The sequence below is a fragment of the Cajanus cajan genome, chromosome 3 (genome assembly GCF_000230855.2).
Source record: "Cajanus cajan strain Asha chromosome 3, NIPB_CcT2T_4, whole genome shotgun sequence".
NCBI lineage: Eukaryota > Viridiplantae > Streptophyta > Magnoliopsida > Fabales > Fabaceae > Cajanus > Cajanus cajan.
In genome coordinates, this window is record NC_138519.1 from 5,130,973 (window position 1) to 5,150,164 (window position 19,192).

Here is a 19,192-nt window from a genome sequence, read left to right on the forward strand (position 1 = left end):
TGATAACCTTGAATAGATGTCAATCGAGTTTTATATAATATCATTTTCTAATGTCAATATGTGCTATCTCCATAAATTTGAGTAATAAATTACTCATTATGAATTTATGACTGATAGATAACTAGTGTAATCGTTTACCTATGATCAATAATCAATTACTCGAGAGCGATTTTTCATAGTAATCAATTACTGAATTCTAGTAATCGAACATCTTTCTCACTTAAATGAGACAAGACAAAGAGCACCTCTTTTTGAGTTTTAGAGACACAAATAGTTTTGTAAGTTGCTTTGTGATTCCAAAATGATGAATTCTTGTTTTCTTGAACTTCTTCTTGGCTGGGTCTCCCACAGAGATTTGTTAGAAAGATTACTCGTGGTTGACAAAGGTGTGTTTATTGTATAAACTCATATAAATGAATGTTGCCACGAGAAAGATGGTCAACAATGAAGCACCATCAACGACGAGGGTTCTAGTGATGAGTGCTATTGTGGTGGGAACTTGCTTCACGGTGAGGCAACAAAAGGAGGTCCTACAACGAGAGGTGGAGAATGGAGAAATGTCAACATTGACCAAGGGAGAGGTAGAAAAAATTGAAGGTTGTACTATACAATTGTATGAACAAGATTAATCTAAAGATAAATAAAAGTCATGCAACATAGAGTACCAATAAAGGTGGCTCATGGCAATATCGACATAAAATATTTTGAAAAATATATATCAATTTTTCTCTTTTACTATTTTAAAAATTTATATATTGGACAAGTTTTTTTTATAAACTTAGAATTATAATAATCATTTAACATATAAAGGATAGTGTAGAAAAATTTTATATGTAGGATAGGTTTTTTAAAAATAAAAGTACATCAAATTTCAAAATTTTGTACTCACATATGAAGCATTTTTGCTCAACTTAAAAAGAGTAATTTTAATTGGACTCATATCAACACAATTTAAAATGTTAACAAACCATACAGTAACGAAACTTGGATAAAAAATTTAGGGTACCAATTAATCTTTTTATATATAAATTAAATGTTTTACTAATTAAAAAAAATAATAGAATTTCTCATTTTTTATTCAAAATAAACATGCGTGATAATGAAATATAAAAAAATATTATCATTCACTAGTCATTTCATAAAATAATCATACAAATATAATACTATATATATATATATATATATATATATATATATAATTTTAAAAAATAAAATTTAAGGAAGTCACCAAGAAGCTCCGCCCCTGAAACCATTCATATATATATATATATAAAAGCTTATAAATAAAGAATGTTACATATAAAATAAAGAAACCTGTAATAATGTTTTTAGTATGACACATAAAAAGAATTATATACCAATAAAAAAATTGGAGGGCCATAACTCCAGCCGTAGGTCTTTTAAAAACTTTGTTGTCTAGGATGTATGATCATGATTTTTCTGGTTATGTTTTGATGATTATAGGAGGTTGTGAAAATAATTAGTTATAATCATAGAACGGTCATAACCAAAACGTTACATTAACATACACGACTTTTTGTAGTTGTTGCTTCAGAGAGTTATGCATATTATATATACTAGCATAATAGAGATGGTAAATATATCCGTACCCGCAGATAATATTTGAACCCGTCTCGACTTTGACGGGGAATACCTGGTTTGACCGGATACGGGTTTGGGTACGGGTAAAACCTGATATATTAAATCGAGTACGGGTGCGGGTATGTACTTACTGCCTCGTACCCGTACCCGTATCCGTTCCTGTTCTCATTTTTAATTTAATATTCACTTTCTATTTAATTATATTAAAAAATTTTAATATTTTTTATATGTGATTATTTATTATAATATGAGATAAAGAAATAACCTAATTATAATTATAATATAATATAAAAAAATTTAAAAATATCATTTTTTTTACAAAAATAAAAAATAAAAAAATTGACGGGTACGAGTACGGGTATCGGGTATACCGATACCCGACAGGGACGGGAATGGAGATGAAAATCTATACCTGACGGTATGGGGACGGAGATGGGGATGAGTTTAACTTGCGAACAGAGACGGGTATCATGAAACATGTACCCGCCCGCCTCGTTGCCATCTCTAGCAGAAAAAAGGCATTTCGTGCCTGTATTATATTAAAAAAAAGTGAGAAGTTACTCATAAAAAAAGTAATTATTAAAAAATAAATAAAGAATAAAATGTGTCATATAAAATAAAATAAAAATAAAAATTAAATAATAAGAATATATTAATTTAATTAGTGTTATGAGTAATCTATTAGTTTTAAGTTCTTAAATTTAATAAAAAAAATATTTTTTTTAATTTTTTTAAAATATAAGGATATAATGGTCCAAAAATTATGGAGACCAAAGTAATTACTAAAAAGAGTATCATTTTTATATATTAGTATAGATATTTATACCTATTGGATATTTGGATCATTTGGCTCTATGCTCGCACGACTATGGCTTACTCATATATGAGTTTGAGTAGGGTTTGTTTTTTTTTTTTTATTATTATTTTTTATTTTATATTTTATTTTATTTTATTTTAAGGTTGTCTGGTTGTCTTAAGTAAGGATGTCAACGGCAGCGGGCACGCACGCATATATATATATATATAGGTCTCTCTCGTTGTAACATCAATTCTAATTTTTAAATTTAAATTAAGATATTTTTATATAGAAAGATATTATTTAGTACTATAATATTTATATTTATTTTAATGATTTATTTTTCTTTTAAAATTAAAATATTAAGTCAATAAATAAAAGTATTTTTTGAAATGAGAAACTTATAAAAGAAGTCATATGAAAGAGAGATTACCAAGTTTTATCATAAAATTTGTGTCGAAGATTTTCAAATTTTATTCGTCATAAAATTTGTGAGGAGGATTTTAAGTTTTTTCTTCGTAAAATTTTTGAGAAATTTTTTTTAAGTTTCATCCATAAATCTTGTGAAGTAGATTTTTTAAGACATTTATGTAATATATTTTGAGATAATTAAGGGTGTATTTGGTTTCATAAAATATTTTTTTATTTTTTTATTTTTATTTTTAATTTTCATTTTTAGAAAATAATTTTTATTTTCTAATTTTAAATATTTAGAAAACATGTTTGGTTTCACTATTTTCAATAAAAGTTCATAAAATATTTTTTAGTATAAAATTTATCAAAATTACTCTCTCTCTATATATATATATAAATTAAAATAATATTTTATTTTGTAAATACTTCACTCTTTCTCCTCTATCTTATATTTTTTCTCATTTTAATACTTCTCTCTCATAATAGGTGGATTTTACTATATGAAAACATGTAAATGTCATTTATGTTTTTTTTAATCAAATGAATAATTTATTATCTAACAAATAGTAATTATTTATCAAAATGAAATATATATATATATATATATATATATATATATATATATAATTGACACTACTTATCTTAAAATATAATCAAAATTTAATCACACTAAACATTAATCACACTAAACACTAATCATATTTAATAAATAATATTTAATTAAAATAATTAAATAATTAAACATCATATGTAATTAAAATTCTATAGAATAATTAAATCAGATAAATCTTAGAATATTAATTAATATATAATACATATGGAAGCACCAAACAAAACTTATCTGTACACAAAATAAAATATAAAATAAGTTAGTTGAATTGCATGTATAAAAAAAAATAAGTCTATTAAATTATGTGTACCAGACTACAAACTTAGAAGCAAGTTTGTAAATTTTTTAATAATTACCATCACATATCGTGTTTTCAAAAGTGTAGAAAATAATGACAATAACAATTTTTTTCATTTTCAATTTTGGGCTTTTATCGAAAATATTTTCAAAGAAACCATTTTATAAAATTAAAAGTAAACAACACATTTTCGTGCTTATTTTCTATTTTCATTTTTAGAAAATGGTGAAACCAATTTGACCCTAATATTTTTGTGGACATAGGTATCAAAGATTGAACCGCATTAAATAAAATTTATATGATTTTTAATTTCTTTATGGCATTGATTTATTTGTGTTTTCTCATCGTTATGCATGAAAGAAAAAAATATTACTTCTAACATTTCTTACTACTCGTTCCATCGAATAAAATTAGACTAAATTATATTTTTATTCGTTTATCTTATTTTTTATATTCATTTTAGCCATTTATCTAATGTTCATTTTGGTTCTTTAACTTTTATATTTAGATCAATTTATTCCTTTTAAACAATAATTTTCAATTTTATGACACAACTTGAATCTGTTTTATATAAAACTATAAAATTCAATTAATGTTTGAATCCATAAGAGTTATAACTTAATGAAAATTGTGTGAAAAATATATCTCATAAATAACTAAAAAATAGTATGAAATTATAGTTTTTTATTTTTAATTACATTTTGGAGTTATTTTTATGCATTTTTTTTTACCATATCAATACGTTTTATTGGAATTTGAGTTGTATTCAACTATTTTCATATAAGTAAATCTAATAGGATGAATTTTAAGTTTTGAATCAGTTAAAAATATAATTTAAAATCATGTCTCAAAATTAAAAAAAATATTATTTCAAATTGACCAAATTTAAAAAATAAAGGATCATAATGAGCATTTTTAAAAAAATAATGGATTAAAATGAATATAAAAAATAAGATAAATGACCAAAAGTATAATTTAGTCAATAAATATATGTTTCGTATTCGCGTGGATATCTTTTAAATTGATACTCACAATTTTTTCAATATTAGTAAATATTTGTGAATATTTACTAAAAGAAAAAAATAAAAATATTATACACAATTTTATTTATTTTAACAATAACTTTTACCATTATTTTGACAATGTTTTTTTTATTCTAACAAGTTATTTAAAAATAATAATTTAAAATCAAATTTAAATTATTCAAATATCATATACAATTTTATTAATCAAGTTACTTTGACTTAAAAACTAAATTTAAATGTTAAAATACTTTAATACCATAAGTTTAAACAAGTTAAGCCAATAAACTAATATAAATCAATTTCACAAATTAAAAATAAAAGTTAAAAATATAATATTTAAATCACAAACGTCCAAAAAAAAGTCAATAAACTAAACTGTAAGTCAATAAAATTCCACTTTAGCACATTTATATTTTTAAACATTTTTTCAAAATAATTTAACTATAATAAATATTTAATAGGTACCCCAAGTCTAATATGGAGATATTTATCCTTATCTCTATTATTAACGGATAGTGACATATTTATTTAACTTATCTACATATATTTATTTAAGTATTCATTTACTATTTGTCACAAATTTTACCCATAATACGATTTTTTTTTTGTTTTTTTTTTTTCCATCCTTAATCTCAAGTAATTTGAGGTAATGACTCCTCGGTTCATCAGAAGAGGAAGATGACATGGGTTGGGATTAGTGTCAGCAGAGTTAGCAACATAATGGTTGCAAGTGCTTTTCACGATAAGGGAGATTTGTTGCAGTGATTTTCATCCATGGCATTTGATCTCACTTAAGAACTTATTCTTGCAGTATGTGGCCACAATAAATGTGGTTGGTTCCATGATTTCAACAGAACATGCACCATGTTGGGAATTATTCCTTCCATGTAATATTTTGTTGCTTTTCAAATAAATCGAATGAAATATAATTGTGTGATCCAGCGATTATTATTCTTTTTAATTATTATATTTTATCAATAAAATATTTATATAGTTTAAGTCTTACAAACACATAGATATATACACAGACATATATTAATTAAACTTTATAAATTAAATTCAACAAGGCTTTAAAAAATTCGATATTTACATTTTTTTTTGAAAAAACCAACAAAACTCTGATATAATTCACGTACTTAGTAATTTAGTTTGTAGGTAGAGATTTGAATTTGGATTAAACATTTTTTCAGGTTCAACGATCCTAGTCAGACTCAAGATTGATTTAAAAATTTGATTAATCAAATAACTAATTAGGTAATGCTCTAAATAATATTCTATAAAGCTTGTAATCCGTTTTCAAATTTTCTTAGTTTTAACTTTTAATTAAGGTGATATAAATATAGTTTTGTAATAATTTATACGTCTGTTTAATATTTAAATAAGTGTTTTTAGTTTTTTTCTAAAAATTATTTTAGATTAAATTAAAATAGTAAGAAAGTAAAATTGATTTTTTTATAAAAAAAATCTATATATTTTTTTTATTGATTTTATATTGCGTTGACCAATTGTTACCATTTCTAACATGAATTGACCTTTTTATTTATTTATTAGTATTGATTTTAGATTGCGTTGACCAATTTATTTATTTTTATTGATTTTTTATTTTTCTTAAACTAAATATTCTGATTTTCTCACCCATTTCTACTGTTCTACTTTTTTTGTTCTTGTTTATTTTGACCGTGTTAAACAGAAGGAAAGTGTTAGTATTTTTGTTAGATGTTACGAAAACAGAAGAGGAAAAAATAATTACAAGAGGTGTTTGAATGCAACATAATGGGTATTATGACATTTTATGAGGAGTGGCTTAGTTTGCGTGAGCTTATTGGTTAGTTTGTGTACGTTGTTGTACGGAGGAAGTTGACGTGTTTCTAACATTGTACCCTTTCCTCGATTTTTAACTATGCTTCTATGCTCATGCTCAGTGCTGTGTCCCCACATTTCCTGCACCACCACCCCACTATATGTCTTTTCTCCTTTCTCATTTCCTAATTCCTAGTGGCTCATGCTACTACAACCAGAATTATCATTATTATTTGACATAGTTGGAGTATTATCTCCCAGAATTACCACCACGTAAAAGTAGTAAGAAGAAGGTTAGTATCGACATATTTTTAGGATTGATTTTTGGTTTTACTATTGTAATATTATTGAAAGATTTCTGATAATGAAACTCATTTTTATTTTTAATATAACTTTTGTGAGTCTCTTAATATTTGATGAGATTTAAAAATTTTAACTTAAATTCTTAATTCATTTTGTGTAAATTCTACAATGGGCTTAACATTTTTTTTAGGGATTCCTCATTTTGAGGCAAAAACTTGGTTTTCATTGGTTTTTATAGGGTTTTGTTTAAGGATTAATTCATCAAAGTATTGAAATTTATCTAGAGATGGTTCTCTTCCAATAAATATTACCCCATACATATGTTTATGGAAATCCTATTGTTAAAACATTTGTTTAATGGATTTATCGAATGAGAATTTATTATCGAGCTTAATTATTCACTTAATTATGTATATTCCTTTTTCTTGTCATGAGAAGTTTATGCATAGAAAGTAGAAAAAAGATGAGCGAGCAGCGAAGCAATTGGAAGCTTGAGATGATTTGGCAAGGATAATATATTTTTTCTTTTATCAAAAGGTTCCATTTCGACTACTCTTCTCAATCGTCCTTTATATTATTATATATGGACATTTTTTTGCCATGTCCTTATATAGAAAACTTGCAGCATCATTTTCATATATTTTGCTTTATTGTGGAAATTGCTTTTTTGGGGCAGTTGGCATCTTGTTTTACCAAAACAAGCAAGGGATGAGGTTTCAATTTTCCATAACCATTATATCTATATAAATCTTTTGTTTCTTAATATGGTGTGTGTGGATGAATAAGGAAAGCTAGTCTGTGCTTTCTCTCTTTGATAAAAGGATAGGTCAAATCCAACTCTTTCTTCAACATTTATCAATTATGTAGCATACCATTCCCCTTTTCTCTTTCTATTTGAGTGAGTGAGTGAGTGTGTGCGCTCTCTCTTCTGTGCTACTTTCTTTCTTTTGATTCTTCTTGTGCTCTAATTTTCTCTGTTTTCCTTTTCCTTTTCCTTTTCCTTTTCTAGGCTCTAGCCTATGTTATTCCTTGCTTCAAAAGCTCTACCTTCGATTTTGCCACTTTGGTGCAAATCTGCTTCCTTTTGGTGACTGAACATTTTTCCTTTGATTACCGAGAGAATTGCTTGTATTTGAAGCTGCTTTTCTTGCTGGTAAGTATCTACACCAATTAGGAAAAACAAAAAATATCCTTTTCCTTTTTGGGTGTTTAGATCCTTTTTGGATGAAACTTGAATTTAATTATTCATGCTTTGAAAAATTAGTTATCTTTCTTTTCATTGAAATCTGTACCTGTGTAAGGATTCAGGCTTTTGTCTCAGTTTTTGTGTTATCTTTCTGCTTTAGTAACCTCCATCTTACTATATATATTTCACATTTTTGGGGGTTTTAATGATGGTGATTCTAATCTGTTGCATTTTTCTATCTGCTATAGCTTTCTGTGTCTTCAAGTCTTACTTGGAAGGCTCAGATTTGCTGCAAATCTCTCCCTTTCCCCACCATCAGAAGCTTTAATTTCTTGGTGAGGACTCTCTTCTTAACCCCTTTACATGTAAAGTAATTTTCTAGTTTCTGATGATTGAGTCTGCAGAAAGAAGAAGAGATGGTGAGAGGAAAGACTCAGATGAAGCGTATAGAGAACGCCACAAGCAGGCAAGTAACTTTCTCTAAACGGAGAAATGGGTTGCTGAAGAAGGCCTTTGAGCTATCAGTTCTGTGTGATGCTGAAGTTGCTCTTATTATCTTCTCTCCAAGAGGGAAGCTTTATGAATTTGCTAACTCTAGGTACTGCTCACCATTCTCTTCCTTCAGCAACTTTCCCTTTTCTTGTTCATAAATTATTTGTGTAATTGCTTCTGCATCCAGTAATTTTAACATTCCATTTTCATATACCATGAGTTCTTTTAAGTGTGCACTATAGGTTTCAATTTCATGTACACCTATGCATAAGTAGTATGTACTTATACACCATATATCAAGTAGTTGTCATAAACACGAAAACTCAGTGGTGGATACTGGATAAAGGATCTAGTTTTATTTGTTATTATTGGTACCTCTTTTAGTACAATATAGGAGCTAGTAATTCAGTGTTTTAAACCACTAGTGTCGGTACAGTGATACAATAGAAAGTTAGGATAATGTTTACAAGGTTTTATGATCAAACTTTGGCGTCATCACAATATTCTTTTGAAGTGAAAGGGCTTTAATTAGTTGAAATTGGATAGTTTATGACATTAAAGGGCATTATTGATTATATATATATTCAGCAATGTGTTACATCTGCAATGAACCTAATCAATCCTATCCTTGTTTAGAGTTAACAAATTTTTACATTGATGGGTGGACTAATTAAGTGCCTGTGTAACTTCATGGCTTCTTCTATAAGGCACTGGTGTTTTTTCTATGTTATAGAATCATACCAAAGTGTAGGTTAGATATATCTTAGGGAGTAATCTTAACATAATTAAGCAGTACCCCACCTCCCCAACTAAACATTATGATGAAAGGGTGCAATGAATAAAGGAATCTTGCTCCCTCAGTAATGGGCAAAGAAAGAGCTTGTACATGTAGGTTAGTGATGTATCATATGTACTAAACTCTGACATGTACAAATGTTCATGAGATGGAGTGAGAGATACAATGAGCAAGTATTCATATAGCAGCACATAACGATGATCTGATTCCTCCTGTCCTATCTCCTGATCACCAAATATTTTATTCAGGATTAAGTAGGGTCGGACTCAATTTTTCAATCATCGAATAAAGTGAGTAAAATTACCTTAAAAGAGTAATATGGTGTTCCAAAATAAAAAAAAAGGACAATGTAAATCTATCTGCGAGGAGCTTGTGATGCTCCATGAAATAATGTGCAGTGTGATCACCACAGTTTTTAGTATAACAAGAGGTCACACACTAACCTTATTCCAAGGTTTATTATTATTATTATTATTATTATTATCGGGCTTATGTTAATTAGTATATTAAGTGTATTGATTAAAGAATCACTATAAGGATTTTTTTTTTTTTTGAAAATCAGGATGGATTGAGATGCATTTTTAAAATTAAATACTACAAAAACTTTTTTCATTTTTATTCCTTAAGCCTAGCAATAGCTAGTTATACCATAACTCCTACTTATATATGTATGAATATAATTCCAAATCCTCTGATAACATCTTCCGACTAATCCTACTTATTATTAGATGAAGGAAGTATAAAATGTATTTTATGTTTTCCAAACATTATATGCATTCTTTTTTCATTTAATTTTTCTTTAAAAATATTAAGAAGATTAGTAGAAGAATTAATATAGTATCTCTTTATATATATAAATATAGTTGAGACTGCTAAATATATGTTCAACATAAGATTTTGACGTACTACTAAACAATCAAATTCAACAGTAACTGAGAGTCACATGTGACGTTGGTGCAGCTTTCATTATAAAAGCTTTGAAGTGACAGTGTTTTGAGCATATAATTTGAATTGATATAGACAGAGGTAGATTTTCTATGTGGAATTCGCACTTGAGCTTCTCCCGCAAGAGCACTTGAAATTTGTGCTGTCTGTTTTGGAGTAATATAGTCTGTATGGTTCAAACATTTCTTAATAAACCTAAGTGTGTATGTTTAAAAAGTACAATGAAATGCTGCATAAAAGAATTGAATTGTCAGCAAACTCACTTTGGAGAAAGAGTTAACAAACAAAGGGAAATAACTTAAATATGAATGTATATTTGTTATGGTTGACCGTACTTAATATATATATATATATCATGTGGTTTTGTGAAATTTACATACTTTTGTCTCCCTTAACCCGTTTTCAAATGCTATGGTTAAACAAAATAAAAGAACTGACCGAAATACAAAATGATAAGAAGACATGCATATATTTAAGTGAATTTATCAATATATTACTTCTGTTCCTTCATACAGGGAAAATGAGAAATATCAATAGAAAATGACACTTCTCATGCCTTAGAAATTTTGACATCTTTCATTACTGTGAGAAAAAGGGACATGTTCATACCTTTTATAATGTTATTTGACCGCTATTTCTTTTTCTTGTAGTTACAAGTCTTCAATCACAAACTTTTAAATCATCATGGTGTTAGTATCTACTTGAAACAAAAGCTACTAATAACACCTTGATGTAATGTTTTTATTTTATCTGCTAATGTATCTTTTATGAATTTATATGATGAGTTTCATGATCATATATAACAGCTTGATGATTTATCTACACAATTCTGGATAATTTTACTTTTTGCTAGAAAATTGTTAATCCTAGCCTGCATCGGCCCCCTCTTTCATAATCTTAAATTGTAATCTTATTATACTTATAATTATCACTATTTCTATTAGAGTGTGTTTGAATATGAAATTTAAATGGAATATTTTATTTTATTTTTTAAAAATTTCAAATGTTTTAGAGTGAAATATTTTGTTTGATTAGAGTGAAATGTTTTATTTGGATGAAAAATTTATATAAAATTTAAAATCTAAATATTTGTAAAATTTCTTAAAATAATAAAATTTTAAATTCTTTCAAAAAATAAAAATTTTAAATTCTTCATATTTTTTTCTTATCTCATATATTTTATCTCTCTCCTATAACTTATATTTTTTTGTCTCTTTTTTTCATTCCTCATACTTTATTTTCTCTGTCCCTCCCTTCTCTCTCTCTTTCTCTCCTATTTCTCTTTTCTATTCATCTTTTTTTTTTTCTCTTTTCTCTTTGTTTTTCTCTTACCTCTCGCCTCTCTTTCAAAGTTGACTTAAAAAATATTAATAATTTTTTTAATTATTGAATATTTAAAAATATTTTTTAAATTATTAAATATTATCTAATAATTTAATGTTAACTTTTGAACTATTAAATATTTAAAAACTGACTAATATTTATTTTTATAAAATTTAATCTTAAAATTCTAATATATACACATATATTTAAAACTGATATCAATTTTATCTATGGTAGAAATCAAATTACCGTATCTAAACTAAGAATTTAAAATTTAAAATATTTGAATTAATTTATCTAAATAAAATATTTAAAGAAATTCAAATTTTAAAAATTTTAAACCCTAAACCCTAAAGAAATTCAAATTTTAAAAAATTTAAATTTCTTAAATTTATAAAAAATTTTCAACCAAATATACCATCAGTAACGAGTATACCTTAAACTCTTTAGGTGACATGTTGTCCTAGTGTGGTAAACATTTTTGGTTCTAGCTGATAGAATTTATTTATAACTATACTCTTTGCTGAGGTAAAACTCCTTACCACTTTGGGACTAATAATGAATATTTTATTATATACAAATAATTTTGGACATGAGCTACCCATATACTAATTATTAAGACAATCAAGGGTCGTGTGTTTTGTTGGGAGATCTCACCAGTTTGATTCAACAGATAATGATGTTATTTTGCTTTTATTTGCAATGTTTTCAGTAAACCAATGGCTTAATTAAAGCTTACACTCTCTTATTTTGCTAAGTTCCTTTAAAATTTTGACAAAAGAAAAATGTTGTATACATTAATATTATGACTTCGAACACATTTTTTTTTTGTTTTAAAATGTTGAAGTTTTGAATTTTATTTTCTGCTTCTGTCTTCTTTTTGCAGAATTGACAAAATTAACAAGTTAATAGGTTTCAAATTTCAGGTACTAAAATTAAAAGCATACATGATTTTTTTTTCCTGCAGTTTGCTCTTGTTTACTTAGTACTGGTAAATCAACGTCCTTTTCTACTCAACAAGTTGAAACGAGAGAATAATATTAATATAAACAAAATCAACTAAAATAAAAGGCCTTCTCCCCAATATCAAATGAAGACTAGGGTTTCTTTTAACTTATATAAGATAATAGCGGGGTTAAATAGATATTCATTTCTTGCTTTACTTTGCTGGATTTAAGAAATAGTAGTATTTAACTAATAATATAAATAATTTTCTCTTAAAACAATGATAAAACGGTTTTTAATGTACCGAGAGTCTAGCACTATATTCGAATTCAAGAAATGTATATTTTTATTACTTTATTTTTTTTATTTCTTTTTATCAGAGAATTGTAAAGAAAGTAATAAAATAAATTTTTGTTCACAATTTATTGTATAAATGTTTGAAAACAGAAGATAAAGTAAAAATAAAGTGACAACACTAAATGAAAACAAAAATGTGCTCTCAAATGAAAACCTTAATTTTTTCTTTCCTTTCCGTAAAGTGTTTAACAAAATGCAATAGTTCATCTTTAACATGCCTAATCCTTCCAAACACAACACTATCCTTAACTGCACTACTAAATTTCCGCCTGTGGCTCCATTCCAGCCAACATAATTTGTCAGTTGGAATTGTCCTTAATCCTCACAAAAGTGAACATCTTAAGTCTGAACCTCCTTTAATTTCCTAGTTTAGAGCAAAGATAGTAGCAAACTAAAAACACCTTGTCCTGGTATAGAAGGTAGAAAAAAAGGTTTACTATTGATGGTTATGGTTGGAAGCAAAAAACCCTGGTTCAGATACCCGGCCCTTTCGGCAATAGGTTTTAATGTTTTATAGTCTTGTAGCATGTTTGGGGGCTCATTTGACAAAGGTAAGAAGAGGCTATAGGAGTTCTGAACCTAAAATTAACTTTTAGGTATCTAGTGAAGGTTAGTTTTAGTGTGTGTATATACATATAATTTTTTGGGGGAAGCTCAATTAGGTTTGTTATGTCTATATATGTTGGATTTGAGTGCCCTTTATACTTAATTTAGTGAATACATTTCTACTTTGCTGATAAAAAAGGCAGAAAATAATTTTCTAATTAAAGAGAGGTGGGGAGGGATGGGAGGCTAGGATACCTATTGTTCACTCTTAGTCACTTTTGGTTTGATGAATGGTCTCGCTACATAAATTTCATCTACCACCCTAGAATCTTTACCAAATTATGGTTGAATTCTATCAAAATTATCTATGTAGCATTACTGTGTATATTTGTTGTTGTCACGTGTCATGTGGTGTACCGATGATTATTCATATTAATTGTATGTTTTATATGACAAACAATTTCCCTTACATTGCCACTCACACTAGTAGTTGTATTATTAAGCTTAGTTATATCAATCACTTATGTTTAGGCTTGGCGTATTTAAGAAGGGGCTAGTTTAACTTGTATTATGTCATGGGTAACTGAAGTCTGGATTTGTACACATACACAACAAACATTAACTATAATTTACAAATAAAAAAACATAACCAATTTAATATATATAGAAAGAGAGAAATTGAGAGAGAGAGAGAGAGAGGGAGAGAGAGAGAGGAGGGATCTACTTATTTCAACAGTAAATCTACCTAAACTTATTTCACTCAACAACTCATGTTTTACATCAAATTTAAACAATTTAACCGTTCAATTAAAAGCTGTTAATACATAGATCAATTCTACAAATCTTTAAAAATTTTGAAAATTATTTAATATTTCGTTATATAAATTCAAATCAACACTTAAAATGTTTTTATAATTATCCATCAATTTGAATTAATGAAATAGAGTATCAAATAATTTTTAAATTTTTTTAAAATTTGCAATCTTGATGAATTTTTAATTGAATTATTGGATCATTAAAATTTAATGTAGAACATGAATTATTGAATGAAATAAGTTTATATAGACTTACTTTTAAAGTAAATAAATCCTTCTTTATATATATATATATATATAGACACACACCCCATATACATTAATATAACCATATGCTATTGAAGTATATAGGAATACAAAATAAGCAACTAAATTGAGTTCTAATACTAATTAAAATATCTTGTAACAACATATTTCTAGGCTACTTATGTGAGAAATTCTATCAAATTCCAAGAACAAAGACAAGAATGTGAGAAACTTTGTTAGGGATGACAATGTATGTTAAATCTCATTTGTGAATATATAAAAAATAGATTTATACTTACACATATTGTATCTATAATGATACTTTTTGTATGTTACTACATTTCTTATAATAATACATGTAATAAAATTGATAGAGTCCAAGTATCAGAGGAGACTTAAATGTAATGCTAGTCAAATTTAATTATATCCAATATAAGTTAAAAGAGTATTTAGAATTTGATTGCAAGAATTTAAAGAAAAACAATAGAAGTATTTTTAGGGTTTTCCAATTGAATAAAATTCCAAAATTCTTTTTGGATGTAGATTAATTTGAATAAAAGCTTATTAATTTAAATAAAAGTTTAGTGGTTTGATTTTCCAAACCTTTCTCGCATGTACCAATCAATTGCAAATTAAGTTTTTAATTTCTCTTAGTTCAACAACCATTAATTACATTTTATCCCTAATTTCTCAGGTGAGAAATTCTAAATCTCTTAATTAAAGTCTCAATTTCTTGATTAAGTTAATTAAGTGATTTACACAAAGATTAGTGGTTCAAATGTTAGCTAATAAATCTTACACTATCCCTAATAATAAACTTTATAAGGTTTCTTTTTCAAATCATGATTTTAAAATTAATTTTCAACAACAAATAATTTCATGGGTTTATATTGTGGGTTGTCAAACCAAAATGAGTACTAAGAGAAGGAAGAAGAAACAATTAACTGAACTAAGAACCTTAATATGCAATTAGAAAGAATACATGGAATATAGTCAGATATGTCAAAGTCCCAAACATGGATGAATTAGTTGTTCATGCTAATCTAATACACAAGAGGGGTGAAGATGGTTCTTAAGCAAGTCCCTAGTGAAGGTCTTCACATCTCTCTTTCTCTTCCAAATAAAGCTAATTTCTTTCTCCAAGTGAATAATAAAATATAATTCCTCGTTTTTGGGGCCTTTTATATTTCTTTGCTATCGAGTCTATAAGCATCACTTGCTTAAGAGACAAAGCCAGATAATTTGCTTAAATGAGCATTCAAAAAACTCCAAGAGTTGCTCTCTAACTTGTCTCATTTAAGTGCCAGGATAATTCGCTTTAGTGAGTTTTCAACTTTAAACGTAAGGAGCTCTCGATCATTATTTACTTAAGTGACCAATATAGTTTGCTTAAGCAAGCCTTTAATACCCAATAGAGTGTGTTCTCTATCAGTCTTCACTTATGCGATCAAGTTAAGTGAGACTTTCTTTTTGAGAATCCTCTTCATGTAACTTAATTTCTCTCAAAAAATTTTATCAATTCTTTATGTGCTCTTGCTAACTATTAAACATAAAAACATAAATAAAAAAAAACATAACAATTGAGATTAACTAAATATAAATATATTTACTTCTAATTTATCAATTAATTAGGATAAACACAACTTTAAAATATAAGATTTTTTATTAATTAATTAATATTTCTCTAAATATTTTACGTAAATACAACAATTATCAAACTTCAACTAAATAAACTACTATATTATAATAGCCTTATCTCACATCTAAAGTAAAATACTTTATATATATATATATATATATATATATATATATATATATATATATATATGAGTTAATCATCCATACACTGTTAGTGTAAAAAAATTTATACTGACAACCAATCATATCTTTTAAATTATTTTATTTTATTTTTATTTCATTAAATAAACAAATGACATGACAGTGACACTATTAAAAAATATGATTAGTCACCAGTGTAAAAAAACTTTACACTAACAGTGTATAGGTGATTAACTATATATATATATATATAGGGAACTGATTTCGATCTGCAGATCCTGAATAGTAACTGGCTTAGCTGCAGATTTTTCTAGGCGCTTGAGGGTTTGAGTGAGATCAAACTTGTTGTTGACAAGCCTATTATCAAGTTGTGAATTGTTAGGCTTGCGCAGGATCTGCTTGAGTTTTTCAAGATACTCATCCCTTTCTTGAGGACCTTGAATAGATTTTAAAACATCGAGGAGAAGATTTTGCTCATCATTGTGAATGACATTGATGAGAGGAGAGTCAGAGCCTTCATCACTAGTGGAGGAAAGGTCGTCATTGGCTTGATCCTCTTCAGAAGAGGACATTTGATTATGAACATCTTCATCACTGTTATCAGATGAACCAGATTTACTCGGCGGTAGTCCGCACAATACTGGATATCAAGGGCACACCTGACGAATCAGACTTACAAATCCCAGGTTTTCACAACAAATTTTATGAAGATGAAATGCAAAATAAGTTTAATACAAAATTGTTGTATTGATTGAAGAGAAATTACAAAGGCAAGAGAGAAGGAGGAGTTTCTCACTCTAGGCTCTCTTACACGGAGATATCTCTCGATTACAAGTTCTGCCTTACAATGTGGGCAGGATACAAATTTATAGGAAAACTAAAGTTACTATTACAACAGTAAAATGAAGTCTTCCGCTACAGTGAACAGTGCACTTCCGCTTCCGCTACAGTGAACAGTTCCTTTCCGCAAAAGGAGCAGTGATTGTTGACTTTGATTGACTTCTTCAGATTGGGTGGATGACCATGGTCATAGTCTGGGAGGAGTAATATCGATAAGTGATGATGATAATATGTGAAGCAGGGTACTCCCAAGTTGTAACATGGACATGTCCTCCACTTAACAAAATTATCATAATAATTCTGGATAATCTTGAAGATTGAAGTAACTTAGTCTTCTTCAGATGCTTCATTAAGATTGATACCGAAGCAGTCATCTTCATTCTGGAAATATGATCCGGATGAGGAAGATGGTGAAGAGACTTCCTTTTTAGCTTTTCCTTTTGACGAACTGGATTCTGAGTTTGTCTGTAGGAGATCAAGTATTTGATGAAGATTTGTGGCTAAAGCTTCATCACTGGTTGCGACTGCAAGTGCGGCAGCGATTTTAGCTTTCCGATTGAGAAACTGGCAGGTTTCTGGATCGGCAGCTTTAAGACTCTTTGGGTTCTTTTGAAACCATAGAGCCACTCCTTGAGTATTTGCCCGGGATGCGTCAAATTGATCCCACCATTTGACTGAGGCTTGTTTCCCCAGGATTGGAAGAAGCTTGGAATTCTTCTTATATTGATGTTGCCAGGCAAAAATCCAGGACAGGGAAAATTTGGAAAAGAAGTGAAGAGAAGGATGAATTGCACTAGCTCCCTCTTCAAACCTTGATTTAAATTGATTATATCCTTCTTTGATGTCCTGGGGAAGGATACTTTGGATTGGTCCAAAATATTCCCACCATTCAGAGAACCACTGAGGGAAGAAATATCGGATTTTTTGTTTAAAATAGATAAGCCAAGAATGCTTATGATTTTTGTTTTGTAACCAGAAAACATAAGTCCAAGCATTAATGTAATCCCAGTAGTTATATCCTATTGGATCAAAAGGCTGGGAAAACTTCCTGACTTGATTTGGTTTGTTTTCAAAATCTTTGAAAGTTAGAACTTTAAGAATTTGAAATGTTGAATGGGTGATAAACTGGTTATCCCCCTTTTTGAAAATTGTGTTTTACAGAAACAAATTTAGTATCCACCAAAATAAATTCATAAAATGTCCTTGTCTTATTAAGACTAAGGGGTTTAAATAGAAAACTTGGCGGAAAGATGTTTTCACAAATTTTATTTGGATTTGGATCCCAGAATTCGGGCTCCATTTGGATTGTTGGATAAAATCTTCCTTCTTTCAGTTGATAGGAAGACGGTTGTTTTTGGGTAATTGGCCGAGGCTGCTCAACCAATTCTTTTGGTTGCAAGGTGATTTTGGATTTAGCTATTTCTGAAATAATTGATTTCAGGTTTTGGTCCCAGAAGAGTTCATTAGGTTCTTCTGAAAATATTTGTTTCCATGATTTGGAAGGGAGATTGGTAAGCCCACAATCTTGAAGGGCTTGAAGGGTTGGTAAAGCCATGGCATAGTCAGATGGCTTGGTTTGCTGGGTAGATGACCCAGATTTTACAATGGCCTGCTGAGTAGATGACTCAGCTTTTGATTTAGTTTGCTGAGTAGATGACCCAGCTTGGGTAGATGACCCCTTCATAGAAGTCTCGGAGGAGACCTTGATTGATTGGATATTCTCTGCGGAGGATGATGAATTTACTGGGCGGTTTGGCTTGCCCAAAATTAATCCTTTTCCCCTTCCCCTGGAAGAGGATGATCGAAGCCTTAATTTTGGCGTCATTTCATTCTGTCTTGCCCTGTAGGAATTCACGGGTAAGATAGTCAGGTAAAGTGTTTGAGGTGCCTTTGATAAATTCAATATCAAAATCAAAAACACTTAAAATAGCTTGCCATCGAGCAAAAATTTGTTTTGATGCTAAATTTTTAACATCTTTCTGTAAAATATCTTTGGCTGATTTACAATCAACCTGGACTAAAAATCTTTGATTTAGCAAATCAGATTGAAATTTTGAAATGCATAGAACAATGG

General features: G+C 28.1%; 1 protein-coding gene across 7 annotated transcripts in view; it reads left to right on the forward strand.

The window, feature by feature from the left end:
* The first annotated feature begins 7,292 nt into the window (after positions 1 to 7,292).
* LOC109803553 (MADS-box protein SOC1) overlaps positions 7,293 to 19,192 on the forward strand; it is a 35,596-nt gene continuing 23,696 nt past the window's right edge. Inside the window, exons 1-4 of one of the 7 annotated variants that reach the window (XM_029271810.2) lie at positions 7,293 to 7,385; positions 7,858 to 8,001; positions 8,283 to 8,369; positions 8,439 to 8,632. In XM_029271810.2, coding sequence (XP_029127643.1) covers positions 8,451 to 8,632 — 182 coding nt within the window. In that variant the 5' untranslated portion in view covers positions 7,293 to 7,385; positions 7,858 to 8,001; positions 8,283 to 8,369; positions 8,439 to 8,450. Of the gene's footprint in view, positions 7,386 to 7,413; positions 7,755 to 7,857; positions 8,002 to 8,282; positions 8,370 to 8,438; positions 8,633 to 19,192 lie in introns of those variants that run through there. The other 6 variants (XM_029271801.2, XM_020365179.3, XM_029271808.2 and 3 more) reach the window with 6 other exon arrangements.